General features: G+C 45.2%; 1 protein-coding gene across 4 annotated transcripts in view; it reads left to right on the top strand.

The window, feature by feature from the left end:
• Positions 1–212: 212 nt before the first annotated feature.
• Positions 213–22,859, top strand: part of PROSER2 (proline and serine rich 2) — a 34,981-nt gene continuing 12,334 nt past the window's right edge. Inside the window, exons 1-2 of one of the 4 annotated variants that reach the window (XM_073328769.1) lie at positions 213–393; positions 16,331–16,558. In XM_073328769.1, the coding sequence (XP_073184870.1) occupies positions 16,424–16,558 (135 nt within the window). In that variant the 5' untranslated portion in view covers positions 213–393; positions 16,331–16,423. Of the gene's footprint in view, positions 394–1,219; positions 1,353–1,375; positions 1,819–2,450; positions 2,548–16,330; positions 16,559–22,859 lie in introns of those variants that run through there. The other 3 variants (XM_073328770.1, XM_073328771.2, XM_073328772.2) reach the window with 3 other exon arrangements.

The following is a 22,859-nucleotide window of genomic DNA, read 5'->3' as shown; positions in this document are numbered from 1 at the left end:
CCTTCCTCCCCACACCCGTTTATGTATTTGTTTGGGATGTTTTAACCGGTTTACAAATCCCTGCCAGGTCACTATCAGAAACAAAACCAGCTGTGCAACAGAGCGCTTGTGTTTAAAGAGACATTACGTCACAAGCCAGTCATTGGGGCTCTCTGCTTACCAGGGTGTTACTGTATTGCAGAGTGAGCATTGCTGCAATACTGATACTATTCTTCACCTCAGAGGGTTCTCAACCTGGGGGTACTCAGAGGTCTGCCAGGGAGTACATCAACTCATCTAGTGATTTGCCTACTTTTACAACAGGCTACAAAAAACCCACTAGAGAAGTCAGTACAAACTAAAATTTCATACAGACGACTGGTTTATCCTGCTCTATATACTATACACTGAAATGTAAGTACAATATTTATATTGCAATTGATTTATATTATAATGATATGGTTAAAATGAGAAAGTCAGCAATTGTCCAGTGCTGTGACACTTTTGTATTTGTATTGTCAGCTTGTGTAAGCAAGTAGTTTTTAAGTGAGGTGAAATGTGGGGGTAGGCAAGACAAATCATAGAATCATAGAATATCAGGGGTGGAAGGGACCTCAGGAGGTCATCTAGTCCAACCCCCTGCTCAAAGCAGAACCGATCCCCAACTACATCATCCCAGCCAGGGCTTTGTCAAACCTGACCTTAAAAACCTCTAAGGAAGGAGATTCCATGGCCTCCGTAGGTGACCCACTGCAGTGCTTCACCACCCTCCTAGTGAAAAAGTTCTTCTGAACATCCAACCTAACCCTCCCCCAGTGCAACTGGAGACCATTACTCCTTGTTGGCTCATCTGCTACCACTGAGAACAGTCTAACTCCCTCCTCTTTGGCGACCCCCTTTCAGGTAGTTGAAAGCAGCTATCAAATCCCCCCTCATTCTTCTCTTCTGCAGGCTAAACAATCCCAGCTCCCTCAGCCTCTCCTCATAACTCATGTGTTCCAGTCCCCTAATCAGTTTTGTTGCCCTTCGCTGGACTCTTTCCAATTTTTCAGAGGACTCAAAGGGGTAAACTAGCCTGGAAAGGTGGAGAGCCGCTGCCCAGCGCGCTTGGGGAAGGCTGGGAGGCCGGAACACCCGGGGGCGAGGGGGCAGGGAGAGGACTCCACCCCAGAGCCGGGCGGGCGGAGGACTGTCCCTTTAAACGCCGGCTGGGGCGTGGGCCGGGCGCAGTGCGCATGAGTTCAGTGCCTGGCTGCTGGGCTGGGTGTCCCTGCCCGAGCGGGAGTCACGGCAGCCGGGAGGGCTCCGTAACCAGCGCGGGGAGCCTGCACCTGCTCGGCTGGCGGACGGAGCGGGCTGGGCGGGCGGGCCAGGTGAGTGCGGGCGCTGGCCGGGGCTGGGCTCCCTAGTGTCGGAGCGGGACGGAGCGGCCGGCCGGCCCCAGCTGGGTGCTCGGCGCTGTCTGGAGCTAGCAAGACGGGCTGGCGAGCGGCTCTGCTCTGGGGTTCCCGCAGGGCTGTGCGGAGAAGGGTCCCCGTGTGTCCATTAGCCTCCCTGTGTCCCTGCCTCGTCGCCCCTCCGATCTCATCCCGGATCTCCGCTGAAAACCGCCTTCCCCTGGATCTTCTTTTCCGCCCCCGACCCCCGCCGCCTCGGTCGGTGGCGCTGACCCGGGTGCTTTGGGAGCCCGTGGAGGAGAGAGGTGGCCCCAAGGGGCTTCCTTGCCCCCAGCGCTGACTGACGCGCCGGCCAGCGAGCGATCTGCCTCCCCCCGCGCGTCAAACCGCAGGGACGGGACGACGGCTGGTGCGACTGACCCACTGACCCATATCCGAGGGGGTGAGAGCTGCCGGAGGTCTCCCCTGCCTTGGGCTTGCCGCGCCGAGGGCTTTGCCTTTGCTCAGCCCCAAGCAGGTTTCGTAGGAAACTAGCCCACGTTTCTTTAAGCACCGCCTGGGAGGCTGCGGCTCTCCAAAGCCAAGCGCCTGGCTACCCTTTGCAAAAAGCGGGGTTTTTTTTCTTTCTTTCTCCTGTTCAGTAGGCGGCTCCGTTGATGATGCGGTTGGTTTGTTTATCCCTAATGAGCTGGGGTGGGGGAATTAAGAAATGTAGCTATTGAGGTGCAGCTAACCAGAGCCAGGAAGACAAGCTCGTGTGCTCTGTATTTCTACTTGCCTAATTATGTTTATAAGTGAGCTATAGCTCAGGAAAGCTTATGCTCAAATAAATTGGTTAGTCTCTAAGGTGCCACAGGTACTCCTTTTCTTTTTGTATATAGCCCTTGTGTATCCAAAGATCCTCCGAGTGCTTCCCCAATCTCTCAAGGGGGCTGTGTCTAACAGTTTGCATGCCCTCCCCCCTTTTTTGGGGGGGGGTATTGAAAATTTTCCCACCCATCGCTGCAAGTGGTTAGTATAGACAAGGCTGCAAGAAGTGGCTGTTGGGGTTTTAAACGCCCTGTCTTCTGAACTTGCTCAAAACAGGTCGACGTGATTCAGTGCAAGAGCGTTAGCCATGGGGGTGGAGGGATGAGCGAGCCTCATGCAACAGGGCACAAATACAAGTGAAGTAAGTGCTTGCGTGCACGGAGAAAACGATGCAGGAAAGCTAAGTGGTATTCATGTATTCATCCCAGTATGCTAAAGCTTGGTCTTAAGAACAGTTTTTCCTTTTTTTGTCCAGATGTGAGGAAAACTTAACTGAGCCCTGGTCTACATGACAAACTTCTGTCGGTATAATTACATCATTCGGGGTATGGAAACCCACATCCCTGAGCCATGCAGTTATACTGACCTAACGCCTGGTGTAGACAGGGCTGCATCGACGGGAGGGCTTCTCCTGTGGACGTGGCTACTGCCTTTCAGGGAGGTGGAGTACCCATGTTGAAGAGAGAATTGCTCTCATCAGCATAGGTAGTGTCTTCGCTAAGCAGCACCGTGAGTGTAGACAAGCCCTGATGTCCTGCCAGAAGCAACGCGTGGCAGCGTTATTTAAAAAAAATGGTTAAATGACACTATGTGCCAGTGAAATTAATTTTTGGATGGGCAGGATTATAGTCTAATCCAGTGGGTGTTGGGGAGAGGCTGACATCATCTCCTCATTTCCCCCCACACACACACACTTTTTTTTTTAGCCATTGAATCAGTGGCAAAATCTCAATTGACTTTAAAGGGAGGAGAATCAGGCCCTGATGTGCCAAGTACCCTTTGTCTTTAGTGGGAGTCAGGATGGTTTGAGGGGAGGAGTATCTTTATATCAGCAAGCTGAAAAGCCATTTACTTGTGGTTGGGTTTATGTTGTAGAAAGCACAACTGCTGGTTTCTAACAAATATTTTAAAAGTCCATGGCAAACATGGAATTCTCTTTATAGTATTTATCATTTGTATCGCATCTAGAGGCCAGAACTAAGATCAGGGCCCCATTGTGCTAGGTGCTGTACATGTACGAACAGTTTACAGTCTAATTAGATGAGACAGCTGAAAAGGGAAACTGAGGCGGAGAAAGGTGAAGTGACTTGCCCAAGATCAAATTCTTCACTTAGGGTTTTTTTGGGTGTCCACCCCCCCCACACACACAATTGCAAAGCAATAGCAGTTAGGTACCAAAAATGCATAGCAGCTTTTTTGTGCAAGGAAGGGAAAGTGAGGGAAAGATTTTATTTTTTCTTTTCCCTCAAACCGGCTTAAGAGAGAATAAGTCTTGGTCTTAAAAGCTTGTGTATTTTCTGACTTGGGCTATTAAACAGCATTATTTTAAGACTCTTGTACAGATCCCTGGCTAATGCAGGACTGCAGATGGGTGCTACTGGAGAAATGCAGCAATTTCTATGTAGAATAATCACTTCGCAAATCTTGTTATGTAAAATGGAACTACGTTAGTAGTCAAACACTTGTGAAAATGTCTTATTTATTATTACGCACGGATGAATCTGAAACCAATACTAGGTTCAGATCACTGGTCAGTAATAGACAAAATAGATATAGTACTGACAAGCTTTACAAGTAACATTTGAGTGGGGAGGGGGGTATTCTTCCTTTGTATCTCTGAATAGTCAGTTTCACTGTTCTCCCTGTATAGTCCGTGTGTTTTCCCTTCTTGCTTGTGTGGGCGCTGCGGAGAAAAATATTAACCAGGAACACAGGCAGTGTGGTGAGCTGGGTGGGTATAGTTATCTGAAACCTTTTTTAAATGGACTATTTGAAGCTGACAGCGTCCCTCTAAGGACGGGAGCATGTGAATAAATGTTAATAGGAGGGAGCCTTAAGAAGCCAGCTGCAGTATCACATTCTACCAAAACTATTCGCAAAAAGAAAAGGAGGACCAATTTATTTAGTCTCCAAGGTGCCACAAGTCCTCCTCTTCTTTTTGCAGATACAGACTAACACGGCTGCTACTCTGAAACCTGTCAAAACTATTCTGTTATCAGAATGTATTTGACAATTTGGAATTCTTGTTTACCACTGGCTTCAGCTCCCAGCTAGGTTGTATTTTGCTTAAATAATCACTAAGGTTAAGATTTTTGTCATGACTATTTTTAGTAAAATTCAGGGACAGGTCGCAGGCAATAGACAAAAATTCACGGAAGCCCACAACCTGTCTGTGACTTTCTAGTAAAAATAACAGTGGTGGGAGGGACTGATAGGGGATAACTGAAGCCTGGAGGGATTGAGAGCCTGAGCCCTGCTCTCAATGGAAGGAGGGGAAGCCAGCACCCGCTGCCCTCAGGGGGCTTAGGGCTCTGGGGTCCCCCCGCCTCTTCTGGGGGCTCGGAGCTGCGAGGGTCCCCTGACACCCATAGTGGCAGAGAGCTCTGCACTGCCACCCCGGGGATGAAGCAGAAAATGTCCCTGAGGTCTCTAAGTCATGGAATCCGTAACTTCTGTGATCTCTGTGACATCTTCTCCTTAATAATCACTGTTGATCCTTATGGCAGAAAAGCTCACAAAACAGGAACAAATCCTTAACACAGCCTGTTGCCTCCGGCAGATGATCCTTTGCATGTCTCCTGCCATTTGCCATAGCTCTTTCTGAGGCAAAGCAGCACTCTGACTTCTTTGCACTGCACATCTCTTCCTACACCCTCTCTACTAAGTTGCAACATTCACAGGAGATCGCAAACTCCGTTGTTAGACTGTGACGTAGCGATGCTGTAGTGGGCTTCATGGGTGTTGGGGACAAAAATTCTCATGCCTTCCTAAGTATGGTAGAAAGTTATTCACCTATGATCTGTACAGCAGTGGGATCAAAGTTATGGGACCCTGAACCCCAATGATGTTACACTTGTGACAAGACAGAAGCCCACTAATTAAAGAAAACCTGTACCTTGAATTGTTTGTATTCTGTGCAGTTCCAAAGCATAAGTGACTCTACTAAGCACCAAGTTATCAAGAGGAGAAATGCAAACTAATTAACTTTTAAAGTCCTTTAAAATTCCCCTCCTGGCAATTTGCATAAGAATGTTTAAAGTCTTGGGAGACTTCAGTCCTATGGCGTATTTAATACCTAATATAAAATAGGTCTAGACAGCCATTGGTGTTGTATCTAGTTCTTCCTTAAGTAGTCACAGTCCATCAAATCTCAACCATAGCTGAGCAGTGAGAGCCTTATCCTTATCCTCCTGTAAGAAGTTAATCTAAAGAAAAGTAACTGCTTGCCACTGGCTGAGGTTTTATTTTTAGGCGTGGTAGAGAGGGATTTTATTTCTGCAAACTCATGGGAGGTAACAGCACTATTTAGAGATCTTTCTCTGGTTGTTTAACCTGGTATGTTGCATCTAGGCCTTTCCCAGTTGTTTTGTTTGTCTTAGGGTAGATAAAGGTGCTTTCATATGGCATGATGTGGCTAAAACATATTGATTCTGTAAGTTAAAGCTGCAGTTATTCACAACTAGTAAGGCAAAGACTCAAACCAACTCGCTTCTCAACGTTGTTCTTATCAATTCTCTTGAACCTGTGCCTAATCTAGAAGGTGCTGAGCACCCCTGACTCCTGCTGAAGTGAGGATTAAGTCTGTAACCAGGATTTTACCGCATTCTGAACACCTGGGGGTCTTGGGGCGCTATTACCTGAGGGTCTTGGGGTGATATTTCCAAAACAGTAATGGCATGGAATGCAGTAAAGGTTTCTCATCTTGGGGGTGGTTTGGTTACCTTGCCTTAGAACTAGGTGGTTTAACAGTCTCCTATTGTTTGGCAAATATTTTCAAAAGTTTCTTTCAACAACCACAAAAATAGCCTGCTCTTGAAAATCCAGAAAGACCAGTTAAGAAATAAAGACAACATCGAGCTGGCATCCTCAGACTGAGAGATTAATTTGGTCAAAGATGTAACCTTAACCATCGATATTAAACAAAGCAAGATGACAAAGTACTGTACATGCTGAAGTTAACTATTATTTGGAGAGGTATGTTAGAGGCAATCACAAATTAACAGTTGCTTTTTTTTTTTTTTAATTAGGCTCCTTTCTCCATTTAATTTAGGCTCTGATTTTAGCACTAGGACACATGCTTGAAATCCCTGTGAAGTCAATTGGATTCAAGCACATGTATTAAGTGCTTTGCTGAATTGGTGCTTCACTTGCCTGGCTGTTTTAGGGCCTTATGTACACAGGATTAATTATTATAGTGTTGTCAACTCCTGTGGATTTTTTTTTAATCACAAATCTCAGGATGCTTGGTGTTTCTGAAGCCCAGCATGGAGATTAATGTGGTTCTGTGAGAATCTCAGCTTTCATTTACAAAAATAAGAAATTTCCAGCACTCAATTGCAAAGAAAAGCTTAAATGTGACCTGAATGCATCTTAATGGCTCAGAAACCAAAAACTTAATACAAAGAACCCATATTGCATTTTTTAAAAAATGTCATTAATTTGGGGGGGCTGGTTCTTGATATTGGATTATTCAGGGTTGGCACTGCTGTTATGTACATTAAGGTAGCGCCCAGAGTTCCTAGTCAGGATCAGAAGAGCCTCATTATTCTAGGTTCTTGTATGAAAGGGTGTTGTACTTAAAGTACTACACAGGATCTTTTCAGGGGTGATAAGGCAAAGCATCACATTTTTTGGTAATACATGTATCAATCAACGCTGCATCATGGGCATATGATATAGATTACACTCAGGCACTCGCAGACACGCACAAACACACTCGGTCTTGTTATTGGTTTCAGAGTGGCAGCCGTGTTAGTCTGTATTCGCAAAAAGAACAGGAGGATTTGTGGCACCTTAGAGACTAACCAATTTATTTGTTATTGTTACCAACTAGTTGCTCCCCTTAATTTCACTGGCCAGGTGAGTTAGATGGGGGAGGGGTGGAGCCGGGCTTCTGTCGATCAACATCGGAGCATCAATCCGGACAAGATGAGACCCAGGGTCCCCTGTAAGACACCTCACATTTTTAGCAGTTCCCTCTCGTGCAAATCTGTACCAGATTCAAAATCTGTATCTGTTTCAGTTAGTCACCTGTGCCGCTTCCTTCTGGGTGTTGTCTTAATGCTACCACACTTATTTTCAAAGAGGGTATTTTTAAAAGAAGGTGCTCGCTTCTAACTCCCAAGGCCGTCAATATGTCTGATCTTCTTCAATAGGCCCACTTTTTATTGTTCTTGAGTTTGGCTTCCATCCCGTCTCCAAAGGTTGCAGCTGTCTGGAGGTGCTTGCCTTGCACACTGTGCTCATTCTCACCTCATTCATTCAACAGGGCAAGTGATTAAAAGGCGGGAGATCTTATTCTACTCCTAGCAAAAAGACACTTTTCTTCTACCTTAACTATCCTTAGGGGCTATAACATTATACCAAGGCTCAATACAAAGTTTCTGTATAAGGACTTGATACAAAGTTCCCATATACCAAAGGACTTGACACAAAGTTGCATGAAAACAGAGGTCACATGTGGATAGACTCAATACAAGGTTGTATGAAGAGGTATAATACAAAGTCATATGAAAGTTTTATGCGAAGATGCTAATGCAGAGATTTATCTACAGGGGTCACATGCTTTGTTGCTTCTGTACGCCAAGCTCATTGCACACACCAAAGGGTCCTTGCATCTCTTCCCCCAAACTCCCCCTGCCAGATACTGTGTGGGATTTCCCCCCACTTCGGGTCCCTCAATCTCCCCCTGCCCGAGGTTCTCTGTGCACCCCATTCCTCCATGCCAGGGGCTCTGTCTGTCTCCCTTTCTCCACTTTCCTCCACATCAGGTGCTGTGTGCATACCCCTTTCCGGTTCCATCCATTCTTCCTTCAGCCCCCCGTCATTATTTCTCTTGTCTGTCTGGGAGAGAAACCATTCAAGAGGTCAACATGTTAAACTCTACTGGGAGATTTCAGAGTAGCAGCCATGTTAGTCTGTATTCACAAAAAGAAAAGGAGGATTTGTGACACCTTAGAGACAAACAAATTTATTTGAGCATAAGCTTTCGTGAGCTACAGCGCATTTGTTTGTCTCTAAGGTGCCACAAATACTCCTCCTCTATTGGGAGAATGAACATAGATGAGGTAAAGGTATTATGCTGGAAGGCATTAATGGATGCCATCAACCAGTTGTTTGATCTATAGACAATTGAAGGGATGCTTGAAGCTGTGGCTGTGCTAATTGGATGACAAGGGCTCTCTGTCTCCCATTTCCCCTTGGTTTTTTTTATTTTTTTTGTGGGGGGGAATCAGTAATGTTCTGGTCATTGATGCCTAGAATGTTCCCTGTGACTCTTTTTTTTTTTTTTTTTTAATGGATCGGGTGCAGTGTTCAAAAGTTACCGTGCTAAAGGCTGACAAACGTCATTGAGTTAAGTGAAAGGCCTGGCCTACACTAAAAAGTTAGGTTGACCCAACTATGTTGCTCAGAGGTCTGAAAACTCCATACCTCCGAATAGTATCGTTAAGCTGACCTAATCTCTCGTGTAGACAGCGCTAGGTCAATACCTACCTTCCTACCTAGCGCTTCTTGGGTAGGTGGATTATCTATGCTGATGGGAGAACTCCTCCCGTCGGCATATGTAGTGTCTTTCAACCCTGGGCCAACGAAATCCTGGTTTCTCCCATGGGGGATCTTGCAGTCTAAAGCTGTCTATGCCACAGAGCCTATACCAGCAGAGCCGCCTAATGTAGATGCAACGTGTGCCAATAGAAGGATTTTTTTTCTGCCAGTGCATGAACACCACATCCCAAATGTTAGCTACACTGACAGAAACACTTCTGTCTGCACAGCTGCATCTGTGCTGGGGGTTTGTTAGCATAGCTGTGTCATTAGGGGGTGTGGATTCTTTTCATACCCCTGACTGACACAGCTAGGCTGATATTAGTTTTCACTGTATACCGACCGTAAGCTTACGGCGCCTAACAGCTGTGTTTTTAGAACAGCTAAAACAGTCTTTTTGGCTAAATACTCTACTCACCTGGTTTGTGTGGGTGGGATCATGCCGTGATAGAAGAGCATTTTTAATAAAAAGCTATGCACTACCACTTCTGTCTGTCTTTGAGTATTTAGGAAGCAGCATTCACCATAGTATGTAGGTTAGAGCATTTCTTGGTTACTTGGTCATAATCTGATTTGACCCTGTCTGAGGGGCTGACCAAAATTAGGTTAAGCCCACTTTCCCAGTGCAGATGAAAAATGTATTGTAAACGAGCCCTAACAATGAGATTGTGGCAAACTGGGGTGTGAATCTACCTCGCCCTAGCCGGTTACAGTCTGTCCACTTGGACCCTGCTGAAATGCATTAACAGTTAGTCCCACTTCAAAGAGGACTAGATCAAAGTGCTCTAATTTGAGCAGCAGACTAGTGCGGTGTAGACCCACATCCCAGTTTGCCACAGTCTAATTGTTCACTAGACAAGCCCTTTGATATTTGCATTAACGCACTTTTAACTAGCATGAAGTTCACCACTATTTTGCACGTAGTGTGCCCCTAGTCATGCTTTTAAAACATTACCTGGTTCAGGTAACCCGTGTTTAAATACAACCTATCCCTGTCTCCACTTGGTGCCAAGTTGTATAAAACATATTACTTGAACAGAGTTAGCTTTTTCTTAGTGTAGACATACCCTACCATGTTTAAAAAACACGCCTAACACAGTTTAAAATCCTAGCATAGGTAGGGCAAGATTTAGTTTTCCATTGGTTTAGCTGGTCATGGTGAACCCTGGGGAAGAGGGGGCAACTAAATTGAGGTGCTTCTAGAACTTGCCCTTTCTCTGCTAGGATTAAAACACGTCAATTAGTGCATGGTGTTAGCTTAGGTGCTGGAACTAGGGGTGCAGCTGCCCCCCCCATCTTGAAGTGGATTCCATCATGTCCAGGATTTACAGTTTGGTTCAGTGGCTCTCGGGACCCCATTAGAAAAAATGTTTCAGCACCCCAGTGGGTGTTAGACCTTTTTCCTAATGTAGAGAAGGTCTAAATTAACACTCTTATTATACATGTCCCCAGTGTAGACATAGCCATAACTTTTTCATTCTGTCCAGATACCATTGCTGTTTTCTCTTTACCTTTATCTGGGATGCCTCTGTCTCCTTATTCATTTTATCACCAGAGTAGGAGAGTGTGGTGTTCTTCTAAAATTCAAGGATTTAATCTCTTGTGTGGACACCAGAGGAGCTAAGGAAGGCAACCACAGTCAGTATGCATCTTCCATCCCTGTGCATAGAGCCATCCACATCATCAAAGCAAACATGCACTCTTCTGATTTAAACATGGCTGTGACTGAAACAGGTCATAAAATGATTTGGTTTTGTCATGCTGCCTGATCAAATCTTGTTTAGACTTTTGAGATTAGATTTGTTTTGGTAGCCTTCAACCCCAGCCTACCCTAAGGGGCTGATCCAAAGCCCATTGAAGGAAATGGGAGTCTTTTCATTAATTTCACTGAGCTGCAGATCAGGCCATAACCTTGCACATGCTTATTCATGTAGATATAGAAGAAGTGCCATTGAGCTAAATGGTGTGTGCGTGTGTGGACACATGCAGGTCAGGGACTTGGCTGTCATTCTTCACCAAAATAGTTTTACTGGAAATATATTGTGGGGTTTTGGGGGTATTCCAATTGTACTCTTAAAATGATTTGTATATGGTGCTCTTTTCCTTAAAGAATAGGAACAGAATTTGGGCTTAGAACTCTGCAGGGGTCTAGAATACTATCCTGACTTGGTGGGAAATTTAATTTCTTTGTTTATCTCCAAAACATTTATATATAGTACAAGGAGGGGGACAGTTCAGCAACATTTTGTTTTTTAAAATTTTAATAACTTTCCGAGAATCATGACCATATTTCCTTCAATATATCTTGCTGGTCCTGTAAGTGGAATGGTGCTCTCTGCATTTGGATGCTTTCCATTTTGGAAGGATCAATCTTGCCTATTAAGCTCTCAAACGAAATTGCTTTTGTGGTTTGCTACCAAGTACATCACTTAGCTCCCCTAGTATAAAAATTCTGTATCTTCTTGTTGCTAAACTGGAAACAAGGTAGAGGAATAATCTGAGTCCACAGGCTCTAAAAATTTGGCTTCCTGGAATGAAAGACCACTCCTTAATCTACAGCAATTTTCTGTAGTCTGTCTGCTGAGTCTTTGAATCTTGGGAAGATTAAAACTGAACTCAGATTAAAATGATCAGTGCCAGTTACAAAATATTATTGATGAAATCCCCTCCACTGACTGAACATGGTTAGTTGCAGTTAAATGTAAGAATTGTGAGGCTTTCAAATAACCCTAAAGTAAAAATTAGAACACTGTTATTGGGGACTTGGAATTTGCTCTTAGGAAAACTGTCAGTGCTGTCAGATGTACTTTTTTGCTGCCTGGCCTGAAGTGCAATATTTGGGCCACTGATGAGTGATGGGGACAGTCTACCACAATTGATTCTAGTAAGGGCATTGCATTTAAACACCTGCAATGTGTCCATGAGTGTGTTGTGTAGACAAGAAATAAATCCTGTTGTGAACAGCTTCCATTTTTAATGCATTTTGAAGGTCAAGAAGAGCAGCTTCCTACTAACCTGCTGTTTCATCTCTCTGAGGATTTATTTTATTTTGAGCCTGTCTGGTTACCTTGACAATCCTGTTGGACCATACCATTGGGGGGGGCGGTTGGGTTGGGCTGGGTTGTTTTGAAGCTCATTAGGAGGTTAGAATAGAGATGGCTACAGTCATAAAATCTCTATCTCTTGCTAGTGATGGGGGCATACAAAGACATGGGGAGACTTCTGCATTATTCAAGTCCAAGAAGGGAATTTGTCTGTAAATTTATACTAGTATTATAGTAATGTTTGGAGGCCTCAGTCGAGATCAGGCTCCAGGGTGCTAGGCACTGTACAAACACATAGCAGGAGACAATCCCTGCCCTGACAAGCATAAAGTCTAAATAGACTGACACACACAGTGGAGGCCAGGTGAGGAGAAAGGCAGTGTTATCCTTCTTTTATAGATGTGGATATGAGGCCCAGAGAGACTAAATGACTTGTCCAAGATCACACACAGTCTGTGGTAGAGCTGAGTGTTGAACTCAGGTCTCCTGAGTCCCAGTCTAGTGCCTCTACAATACCCACTTGCACTGCCCTCTAGCCTAGGCCAAAGCTGTGTAGCACCAAATTTATCAATAAATTGCCATTTTGGATTATCGCTTTGCTAAAGACCTCTGTCTGAATTACATTTCCTACTCAGTTAGGAATCTCTTCTAATTCCCTGGTTAGGTGCCATAATTGGGCCATAATTCTGTTAAACATAACCTAAAAGATCAAATCTAAGACAATTTTAAAAAAATACCCTTCTGCCCTGCCCACATCAGCAGCTGAACATACTAACTGATAAACCTGGCTCACAAACTTTCCTCGCATGAGCAAAATCTATAGGGTAGCCAGGGCCTACAAGAGAGAGGAATAATGGCTACCATAACACATGCTGCCAGTTGTTGGGTTCAAGAGGGTGAAGATTTCTTCTTCTCTGTAGTTTAATCATTCCTTGGAGCTTGATGAAGCCCTTTTGAGCCTGGAATGCAGTATGAATTATAACATGGAGTTGTTGGAAGTGAAGCTGCTCACTACTGTTGTTACACAGAGTTCTTATTAGCATTGGATCTGAGTGTTCTTTTTCAGGTGCAAAGAGTACCCCACTGAGGGCTCAGTCCTGGACCCCCTTGCAGTTTTGCAGTTGACTTCAGTGGGAGCAGGACAGGACTCTTGGGTCAAATAGTTCTCCCTCCTCCACCTGGTTAGGTTAGGTTTGTTTAAACTTGTGGAGGCGATCTTTGGTAAGATGCCCTGGTAATGTGAGCCATGAAAATTCTTAGATAGACAATGAACTTGGTGACCTGTTGTCACAAATGGGGCACCATTGTGAAAATTGGGGGTATATGTGTGAAAAGTTCAGCAAGAAGCTTTAGGGTTAGGACACCAAACCTTAAAAAAAACCTGGGGCTCACTGAAAGACACTAGGGAACAAATGTGGTGTTTCAGTACATTCAACCCAAGATTCCTACATGAGCGTTACAAGGAGATATTGAAAGGCACAAATGGGAGGTAAGCATTCCGCTTTCATGGAGTTGTGGTAAGAGTTGGTTATTTGTGCCTTTGACGACCTCCCTTACTTGTAAGCAGTGTCTTTAAAGACCGTGGATTAAATCCTTGCCCTATTGAAGTCAATGAGAGTTCCCCAATGAACTTCAGCAAAGCCAAGCTTTTAACCCATAGTGGTGTTACCTTTCACCAAATGCTGCTGCCATGTGAACAGTCTAGTGCTGTGTCCCAGTGCTTACTCTGAAGATAAAGCTGAGGAATCCAGGTAATAACACAGGATGCATTCTTCCTTCATGCTGCTTGTTTGAATTTGACATCCTTCTGCCATTGCATATCTCTAGTGCCTGCAGAAGCAGAAATGAGAACACTGGCAGCTGCAGCAGTATTACAAACGTGCCTGCCTCGTAACCTTTGCCATAGTTTTCATAGTATACATGTATGAAACAGTAATTCTGGGCATGTACTTACATAGGTGTTACTATACTTACTTACTCTTGCAAATTACAGCAAGAGGTGGGCACAAGAAGAGGGCCAAGTAGGTAGTGTTCATTCCAATGGATAGGTGGCTTTTATTAAAGTTTCCAAAGGAAATCATAACTGTTAGATTTATTGTTGCTTGCAAGAGCAGCTCTTTCCTATTTTAGCATGGTTCAGTGGGGTGGAAATCCACGGCTCAGTTTACTTTGGATTGTATTCCTAGAATTTGCTGGATTGCAGCCTAGCTACGTTGTATGGGAGTCTTCCCAGAAGACAAATATTGGAGTGATGGCACAGCTAAGACGACATTCATACATCCCTTTTTAGTATATCGTAGCATTCTGCCAGGATGAAGTGACCAGGAGAATGGAATTGTTACGGAGTATCAATAGATGCTGTTGCACTGATGTGACATGCCAATCAGCTGACTTAAGAAGCAAAAATAGTCAGTGGTTTCTGAGAGGTGGGGTGGAGGTGGGGTGAGACAGGAGAAATAATCCAGTTGAACTGGAAATGCAAATAGGGAACCCCACCTCCCACTTGTGTTGCCCCTAAGGAGTCAAATTATGAGACTGTAAGTTCTTCGGGTCAGGGACTGTCTCATTTTTTGTTTGTACTGAGCCCGGCACAGTAGGACCCCATTCTCAATGGTCCCCTGGGCTCTAACGTAGCAAATGTGATGGCTGGTGGCACTAAACACCAGCCCATGACCCCAGTGTACTGAGGAATTGCTACCACTCTACAGCAGTGTTTCCCAAACTTGGGACCACTTGTGCGGGGAAAGCCCCTGGTGGGCCGCTCCGGTTTGTTTCCCTGCCGCGTCTGCAGGTTTGGCCGATCGCGGCTCCCACTGGCCGCGGTTCCCTGCTCCAAGCCAATGGGGGCTGCGGGAAGCGGCGTGGGCTGAGGGACTTACTGGCTGCTGCTTCCTGCAGCCCCCAGGGGCCACGAACCGCAGCCAGTGGGAGCAGCGATCAGCCGAACCTGCAGACGTGGCAGGTAAACAAACCGGCCCGCCAGGGGCTTTCCCTGCACCAGCAGCGTCCCACGTTTGGGAAACACTGCTCTCCCGAATATTTAAATATTGCCTGTGACTGGGAAACGTGTAGTGGAAAAAGACAGTGCATCAGAAAAGTGCGTGGTGTTACTTCTCAGTACATCATGCTAGTCGATGCCTCTGGATGTTTGAGAGGAGATTGGCAGGTAGGGTGGGGAAGTGTCTCATGCTGTTAGTGAGCACTGTCTCGAGAGGATGCTCTTATCTTCACGTTAATGTCTGGGACTGAAGAAAACACTGGGGCAAAGGGGTTCGCTTCCTTCAAAACATTACAACTAGTTCTAATGCTTATCAGCCAGATACTGCGGAACTGAAACCTGTGATTGTTTGAAAGCTCTTATGCATCAGTAAATACTTGTTTATTGGGTTTTTATTCCAATAAGCTTGGTTTCTCCAAAGGAATAAACATCTTTCTGCATGACAGTGAATGAAATTGAGTTAGAGCCAGAGGCGCTTTAAGGTTTAAAGTGCAATTTCACTCTGAAATGTGACTATAAAAATGGTACCTGCTTATTCCACAGATGGGTTCCTTGAATGTAATCGAGATTGGATCTGTTCACATGAGTGACAAATGAGTCAACCCTGCAGAGCTAAGAGATGGAACTGGATTTCATTCCTCTTATGCATCTTAATAAAAAAAAATTGTTCCCATCAAGCCCATTGGCGGTAATGGGGTTGCACAGAGGTCACTGAAGGCTTAATAATTTGGCATGCAGAATCTCATTACCAGTAGTCGCAAAAAGAAAAGGAGTACTTGTGGCACCTTAGAGACTAACCAATTTATTTGAGCATGAGCTTTCGTGAGCTACAGCTCACTTCATGCATCCGATGAAGTGAGCTGTAGCTCACGAAAGCTCATGCTCAAATAAATTGGTTAGTCTCTAAGGTGCCACAAGTACTCCTTTTCTTTTTGCGAATGCAGACTAACACGGCTGTTACTCTGAAACCTGTCATTACCAGTAGTAGTGATGTGTGATAATACTAATAACAGAAAACCCAGCCTGATTGTCAGATCCCAGACCGAGTTATGTATGGTAGTTATGTAACGTCCACACTGATAAACAGAGCCCATCTGATCTGGAAGTCACTGAGATGGACATGTAGCCCCTCTATTCCATGTGTTTTAAAGTCCCCTTTTAGATTAGAACTGCACTTTAAGATGTAGTTGGTTGATGGAAATACCCTGGTCTCCTGCAAAGTGATTAAAAGATTTTTCCTGATTACAGACTTCGAGATCTTCAGTTTACCCTCCTTGCCATTTAAATAGATTAAAAATCAAACCTAAACTAACAACACAATTCTCTTCTACTTTCAGAGATGAACGTGGTGAGCAGCTGCACATAAGGCATTGACCACTTTCTACACTGCCTAACAAACTTGCTTTGGAACGATCTTTCTTTTGGGTGGGATGCCTAGAAATTTGATGTTGGACTTTTCAGAAATGGCATCTGAAATCTCACCAAAGTGCAGACTCGAGAGCTTTGAAAGAAGTGGGAGCTTGGAGAGTCGAAGCAGCAACTCTAGGTGCAGAAATTTTACCTTGGTAAGTGCTCAGTCTAGCTAAATGACCTGACCTACCTTAGCTTTCTTTGCATCGTGTAGTTCGTTTTTGTTTTTTTAAATGTTAAGCTCAACTGACTTGAGTCCTGTATTATTGATTTTGATTATAGCGCTACATAAATGTTAAGGCCGAAAGTAACCATTTTGCTCCTATGACTTTCTGCCTATGACTTTAGTATGACTTTCTGCCTATGACGCAGGCCATAGCTTGTGGAATGCCTTATTTTATTTCCTTCACAAAGCTGGAATAACCAAGACTACGTTGCTAGATCAAATCACGTTGTAAACTTCCCTATTCTGTTCGCATGCATTTTACCACCACGGATTTGGAATCACCATTGACTCGTTCCAGACACAGACAAGTCCTTTGAACAAAAGAAATTGGAGATGTTTACCCTCTTCCCAAAGCGGGGCAGCTTTGAGAATAACCATTAGTAAGGTAGTGCTTAGTGCTTGATTGTAGACATCTCTTGTGTTCGGTTTCCTATTAGATTAGGCCCTTAGTTGTCACTAGCTGCATAAAGGCTCTGCCGCTCACTCAGCCGTAATATAATTTGGTGTGTAATGAATACATCACCATAAACACAGTTGTCTTCATATAAATGCATGTGTGTGGCCATTAAAATGGCACATGAGTAATCGCTGAGTGTGAGGCATGAGCCTTGCATCCTCCAATTAGAATGACTGACTCAGACTGTTCACTTCACTATTCAAGCATTGTTGCTGGAGGGGCCAGGGAAGTGATGGGGTCCTTTCACACTTGAGTCAATGATTCATTCATGGGTGGTGGGTATAACAGGACCGGGGAGGCTAAACCTTCCCAAAGACCAGCCCTGGCCCCGCCCATACTGCATCCTCTTCCCCCATGCTGGTGCCCAAGTCTGCAGGAGCTCAGTTCTGCTGCCACCCAGCTGGTGGCCTGGCGCTGGGGGGTGGCTGGGAGGGGAGGCATAGTGGGCACTTGGGGCTCCAGTGGATGGGGGGCAGGAACAGGGCCTTAGGTGCAAAGAGTGGGGCCATGTGGTTAGTTCCCCTGAAGCGGGGGGAGAGGTCTCACACGCTAGCCATGCAGTCATTGCCACTGAGAAGGGAATGACACAGGCAATGTCTGTCTCTCAAAAGCACTGAGCATCCACAGCGGCAGGTCTCAGGCTGGGCCCCCAAAGTCAGTGGCAGGTTTTGGGAAATGAAACACAACAGGTGTTCACATCATCACCTGTCTACTCCTCAGCATCAAGAAGTGACGTGGGCCACCTCTTGAATGACCTTCATCTAAGTGGGCATCAGCATGCCATATGCCTACATGATAGGGTTGGAATCCTCTGCTGTTGTGGTGTTTCCTGTATGTAACAAGAGGAGGGGTTTTTTGTTTTTTTTTTGTTTTTTTGTACCAAACCCAGCAGGGATAACAAGCTGGCTATTGATGGAGGACTTCCACCAGTGTCATGCATCTCTCAGCTGACCAAGCTCAGGAAGACATTCATGCCTTTTCAGTAGGCCATGCTGTGTAGTTTGTGTGGCTTTTTTATCCATATGCAGTAGGAAAGATTAATTCTAGTGTGACAAGTCTCTTAAATGACATCAATATTAAATAGATGTTGTTACATGGTTGGCATAGCAGATAAAGCAGCTAACAACTAAGGACAAGTTGCAGCTCCCATTGTCCAGGAACGGCAAACCATGGCCACTGGGAGCTGCGGGTGGCTGTGCAAATGTAAATGAACTGTCTGGCGGCCTGCCAGCAGATTACCCTGATGGGCCACAGGTTGCCCGCCACTGCCTTCAGCAATGCTCTTCCTCCCAGGCAACGCCAATTCCTTTTGTGTCCTTTAAGCCAGTCACTTAAACTTCTTGTCTTTGCTTCCTCATTTACAAAGCGAGGATAAATAGTACTTACCTTACATGTGCTGTTTGTAAAGGTGTGGAGTTTTTTGGGGAGGGGTGGGCAGGGGGAGAGAGAGAGAGAGAAGCCCTGACAGCATGTTAGACTTCCCTTATGGTCCACGCTGTTAAAACATTTCATCACTACATCTTAACATCTCTCAGCAAATATAAGTTACCCCTACCTGCTTTTCAGCTGGCATCGCACTCTTTAGCCACTACAAGGTAGACCGATCATTCAGTTCAAAGGTTTCGAAGAACTTACCTTTATCTGCATTAATGAGTTTGTTTATCCAGATACATAACACAGGGAGTCAGCGTCACTTTTGCTTTGCGGGGCTTCAGAGGATTCAAAGCGAAAGTATTGCTTGAGATTATTATTTTTTTTCCCCAGCTGGTTACAAGAAAAGGGCCCTCCATATCTCTAGGTGTCTAAACTCCATCCAGTTACCAGGTGCAACCTTTGGATGAGAGATCTCTATGGACTTCAGACAAACACAGAAAAACAATAGCATGTGCAAACAGTTGAACTAACTCTAGCATATGCTCGCTGCTCAGAGCCAGTCTGGCTGACGTGGTCGCTTAAACACAACTGCAAACTGTCTACCCCCGTGCTGCAACTGTGAAACTGTACCGCTGCTCGCATTTGGGGGAGAAGCTTAAATTCTCAATGTACACAAGGCCCCTGTGTAAGAACTAATTCTTGCCAGCAGCCTATTGTCACTTTTGCATATTATGTAGAGGAAGGCTTGGAAATGTGATGCAGCTGTCTGCATTTTAATGCTTTGATCTAATCCATGTAGATACAGTGCATTCTTTAAAGCACAGCATACTCTTATGTTGACTAGAGAGAGCTATTTTTAATGGTACCTGTATCCATGCTGTGTGTTTGGAGTGGAATTTGCCTAACCACTTAATAACAGACACTTAAGGGTTAGCATCACAAACCAAAATGTAAGTTTCATTTAAAAGTGATCTAGCCCATGTCCATTTATTTCAGAACTGTACAAGGTCACATTATTCAAGGAGGTAAGTTTGCCTACAGATCTGTGAGCATGAAAAGTGACATTCTGCCAATATCTAAACATATCTCCTTGTCTGAGCAAAAGTTGAATATTCAGATCAGAATCTCCTTCCTTTGAGGTTTTTAAGGTCAGGCTTGACAAAGCCCTGGCTGGGATGATTTAATTGGGGATTGGCCCTGCTTTGAGCAGGGGGTTGGACTAGATGACCTCCTGAGGTCCCTTCCAAGCCTGATAGTCTCTGATCAGCTAAAACATTCTCAGCGGAGTGAAAGATGACTGCGCCTTCCCCATGCATGGAATCACTTGCATGGCTCTAAAAGGGTGGGTAAACTGAAATACTCCATTCTTCTCAAGAATCTCCATTCCTCATCCCATGCTTTAAATTTAGAGCATGCTCCCTTTCATTTGGGGCAAGGGCTCCTGTTCTTGGTCATCTTTTTTACACAGCTGATGAAACAAGTGCAGTTGAATCCAGGCTGAGCAGTTTAAGACTGTATATTTGAATCTCGCTGGGGATAAAATGAGGCCCTGGACTTTTTCAGGCGTCCGTTTACGCATCAGCAGTTTAAGACCAAAAACAAAGGTTTGTGGGCTGAAGCAGCAAGGCTTCCTTTTTCAGTGCTTTAATTCTGTAATTGTATTCATAGGTGACAGGTGGAGCCCCCACTTTAGGGAGGCTAGCCCCTTTTGTCTGCCCCCCCCTCCATGGCTGGAGCCTCAAGACACACCCCCGCCCAGAGGAACCCTGAGCGCTCCCCATGTTGGCCAAAGGAGCCCTGGACTGGCCAAAGCCCCGAGCCCTCCCCGCATCCTGCTCGGAGGAGTCCCAGGCCGCGAGCCTCGGCCCTGCCATGCCTCCCCAGACCCCAAGCTGCCCTGGGTAAAAACCTCTCGTCCCAAAGACGCTTTTGATATGCCCCACGCAGGTTCTGAGGTGGCTGAGGAGGTGGTATTTGTTACTCAGCTTCCTGGGTTCAGGAGTCCAGGGAGATTACTGATGAACCTGGTAAACTGCTTAGCACCTACTGCCGCCTCAGCCACCCTGGAACCTGCATGAGGCATAATAAAGCCCAAACTTCCCCCTCACGAAAACCCACAATGGGGTCCGTCGGCAGTGGCAGCACCAGGGTGGGCAGAGCCGCCTCTGGCCTGTTATACCCGCTTCCCAAGATTGTGCTGTTTCTAAATCCAGCCGTGAGTAACTGAAGTCATTTCTAGGTGGGAATAGCATATCAGTGCAATAGTGTCATTTCCTGAAACCATACAGCGCGCTCGAGCATGTCTCAGGTGAGTTGTGCTGGCACTGAATTATGGCATTGAGATTGTACTAGTAACAGCTACTGAGAGGACCTCCTTCCTGTGCTGATTACCCTGTGTGCTGTTAAATACTTACTGCTCTTGGGCATGGTGTGTAGCCTTCATGTTAGCTGCTATTTTTGGAAATAGGTTTTAACCAAATGCTCACGCTGCCTGGCACTCGGGGGCTGGGGTCCGCGCTGGCCGGTGCTCCGGTGCTGGGCACCATGCTGCCTGCCCCCTCGTGTTGGGGCTGGGGGCCATGCTCAGCTGCCTGCATGCCTGGCGCTCTAGGCCTGGGGTGGGGCGCCACGCTGCCTGCCCGCCCACCCACCTGCCGTTCTGGGTCTTGGACTGGGGACCACGCTGCCCAGCACTCCAGGGCTGGCGGGGGGAACTCTGGCGGCCTGGCAGACCCCTCTGGGCTCCATGAGGGGCAGGCCGGCCAGGGGCTATCCTCCCCAAGCTCATGATTCACCCACCGCCAATGGCAGACGTGCTACCTAAACAATGACCGGTGCACTATGGCAGCAGGACAAGGACAATTTGCACAGTTGCGCTGTTCCCCCTGTGGTAGCTGTTGGCCCTGCCATCACGCAGACGCATGTGGTGGAGGCCTCCTTGCTCAGAACAAGCCAACTGGAATCAGGAATGCACAGCTGCATCAGGCACTGGGTAGTGAGCAGCTGCATTCCTCCCCATTCCTATTCTTGCATTGTAACATCAGATTGTGTGAAGCAATTCCATACATGCCAATCTCAGGCCTTCCCTTTGCACAAGTACCCACTTAACCTTAGTTGCACCCAGGCTCCTCCAACTTCTCCAATAAACCCAGGAGGTTGCACGGCAGTAAGGTTTTAGAAGATAAGGGTGTTAGTCAGGAATTGCAGACTTGATTCTACTACAACTATTCCCTTGTTAATGTGAATTTACAGTGGACTGATCACAATAATACCCCATGACTCTTGACTCCACCATGCTGAATGTAGGTAGTAAGTTAGATAAGATTAAGTGGTCCTATAATGACACTATTTCTAGTCTACTGAGATGATCCTCAATCACTGAATTTTTCCAGTGTTTCTGTTCTTTGTAAAATACCTGTTTATGGTCTATAGTCCTAAATGTATATGTAGAATTAGAATCTCTTCACGCAATCATACATGGAAATGTATGACCCTTAGAACCCTTCTTGTTCTGAAGCACCTCTTTAATTCTACTAAGAGTTAATGCTAAGCAATAAAAATGAAAATAAATCCCTTATATTAAAGGGCCAGTAGATCAGACCTTACTACCCAATTTAAAAGACAAGGGTTGCACAAGTCATTGTGGGCCTTAGTTACTGACGCAAAAAAAGACCAACCAGAGAACTTTACAGATCCAATGCTGTGATTGTAGGGATGGCTTTCAACACTGTTACTTAAGTGTACTTAAAATTTGAACAGAAATCAAGCACCGTAAACACAGAATTTTACCCTCACCCCCAATCCATTTATAGAGCTTAACTTCACTTAAACTTACAATGTAGCAAAATTTTCAGATTTAATAAAATCATGGGATATGCAATACTGGGTCCATGGCTGTAATATATTTGCCAGTCCTTAATATTAAAGTAACTTTTCTGGACAGGGTAGAAGAGAATTTGCTCACAAATTTTGAACACAAACTTTCCTTTACAAAAAATATTCCAGTTGCATGCACACTGCTCATGCCAAACAGGGCAAATGTGCATTAAGTTCTAATATATTCGATGCCAACTGAACATACCCATCTTTTTTGCTTATAATCCAAATTTCTTCCCCATAGGCAACAGCTTTAAAACTCTAAATATTTCAGTTTTCAAACTTCAGCTGTCCTTTGACAGTAGCTTTTTCTTAGAGCAAGAAAATCCACTTCCCTCCCTGCCCTTTCTGCTTTCCAGCATGAAAAGGAGTTGCAGGGGTTCTGCTTAAACTTTCCAAAAACAAATTATTTTTTGGGCAGCAAGAGAGAGTGGGGAAATAAGCCCCAAAAGAGGTGAATGTTTTGACTATGTGGAAAATAGGGCTATAATGGGAACAGGTTTTGTAACCTTAGTTATAGTTG

The sequence above is a fragment of the Lepidochelys kempii genome, chromosome 1 (genome assembly GCF_965140285.1).
Source record: "Lepidochelys kempii isolate rLepKem1 chromosome 1, rLepKem1.hap1, whole genome shotgun sequence".
NCBI lineage: Eukaryota > Metazoa > Chordata > Testudines > Cheloniidae > Lepidochelys > Lepidochelys kempii.
The sequence above is the reverse complement of the archived record's forward strand: the minus strand, read 5'-3'. Positions and strand labels throughout refer to the sequence as shown.